Source organism: Geospiza fortis, unplaced genomic scaffold (assembly GCF_000277835.1).
Source record: "Geospiza fortis unplaced genomic scaffold, GeoFor_1.0 scaffold188, whole genome shotgun sequence".
Lineage (NCBI taxonomy): Eukaryota > Metazoa > Chordata > Aves > Passeriformes > Thraupidae > Geospiza > Geospiza fortis.
Window position 1 is genome coordinate 3,758,573 of NW_005054337.1, and position 1,938 is coordinate 3,760,510.

Below are 1,938 nucleotides of genomic sequence, written 5' to 3' on the forward strand. Positions count from 1 at the left end.
GCGGAGCCGGGTCCGCGGGGATGGGGGAGCCCAGCGGGGTGGCCGGGGACACGGAGCTGCGCGGCGATTTGGTCCGTGTGAAAAACGCCAATCGCTTGTTTTTAAAATTTTAAAGGTTTAATAGTAATAAAATGGTTATAAAAATAGTAATGCAATTAGAGTAATAATAAGGTGGACGTTTTGAATTAGGACAATATGAGACAATAGAAACAAAGAGTTACAGGGTCCGGGTACCTTTTTCTGGGCAGCATAAGCCTGAAAAAGGACCCATGTTAACACAGGATTAACCCTTAAAAACAACAACATGTTGCATATTCATATATCTCATACATGATGCATACATTCCATTCAAACACAGGATTCTGTCTGGTCAGTGCCAACTTCTTCCTCTTAATCCTAACAGCGTCATCCTGCCCGAGCGAGTTCGTTTCTCCTGATAATGGAGAAATAAATTCTCTTTCTCTGAAAGATTTAGGTGTCCTGTGGCTGCTATCTCAGTGCGAGTCCGTTCTTTCGAAAAAAAAAATAACCTACATAGCCTAGTTTCTATTTTAACATTTTGTTATAACCTAAAACTATATCTAACACACTACTTAAGAGAATTAATACAGCATTACTTTCTAACACAACACATATAATATTCATTTTAATATTTGCGAAAAGCCAGTCATAAAATATGCATTTTTCAAAGTTCAGAAACGAGGATGTGGCTCTGGTGGCTGGAACGTCAGCTCTGTCCCCAGCCTGTCTCACTGGAGGAACAGAAATCTCCTCACTGCCAGCAAGCTGCTCCTGTGCCGCTCTCTCTAGATGAGGAAGCCTCCAGAAAGTGCACAAGAGATCGACAGTTTATTCATGTTTTTAGGTAGCTCAGCTGGAAAGCCACAGAAACCTGCTAAGAAAGGGGTGGCCACTTGAAAGCTGAACCAGTTCATGGCAGACAGCAAACACTACATGTTTGTGTCTGGGCTAATGCTCCACCTTTGGGGAGCACAGGGGGATGCAGGGGATGCAGGGGATGCAGTGTGATCTTGCCCATGATCTCTGGCCCCCAGAGCTCAAGCCAAGGCACTTTGGGTGAGCTGTGTTAGGAACTGGAGATGTCTCCCATGCATTGCTCCCCACCATGCCAGGCAGAGCCAGAGAGAACCCCGAGTCCTCATCAGCCTCACGGCAAACTCACTCTTGGCTACATGATCTCCAATTTGCCTGGACAATCCCTTCTTTCTGAAATGATTTCAGTGTGAGAAGGAATAAATTATATTTTTCTCTATGGTCACTCAGCATTTATTTTTCTGCCACCTGAACATTTTCTGGAGGCTTCTTGGTCTCCAGCAGGACAAGAAATATTATTAGCACTGAGAACACGAAGGTGAGGTCTTGGTGAGCACAGGAAGAGCTTTATGGTGTGTTTACCAAAGGAGGACAAAAAGATGACATCAGTGTGCACAGAAATGCAGCTGTCACATGGACACTGTGGAGGCTGTGGGTTATTGTCCTCTGCAAAAAGGGTGAAAACCTGCCATGATGTGCAGCAGGGATAATTTGGGGGGGAAAAAATCTTTCTTTGGGGTCCTTAAAGTACAGATTTCTTATTACAACTTTTGTAGCCAGTGAATGTTCTGGGCCTGCTGAAAGAATTCACAGAATTCACAAAATGATTGGGTTGAAAGAGACCCTCAAGATCATCAAGTCCAACCCATTCCCCAACACTTGAACTAAACCATGGCACCGAGTGCCACATCCAATCTTTTTTTAAACACATCCAGGCATGGTGACTCCACCACCTCCCCGGGCAAACCATTCCAGAACTTTATCACTCTTTCTGTTAAAAATTCTCATTTCTTTCTTTTTTTTTTTTCCTTTCTTTTTCTTTTTTTTTTCTTTTTTTTCCCAGCACCTTTGTCCCTAAGCTCCACGTGAGAACGCCTGGGGGGG

General features: G+C 43.9%; 1 protein-coding gene across 1 annotated transcript in view; it reads left to right on the forward strand.

The window, feature by feature from the left end:
• Positions 1–20: 20 nt before the first annotated feature.
• Positions 21–1,938, forward strand: part of TP53RK (TP53 regulating kinase) — a 6,364-nt gene continuing 4,446 nt past the window's right edge. Inside the window, exon 1 of the mRNA XM_005422323.3 lies at positions 21–93. Coding sequence (XP_005422380.1) covers positions 21–93 — 73 coding nt within the window. The remainder of the gene's footprint in view (positions 94–1,938) is intronic.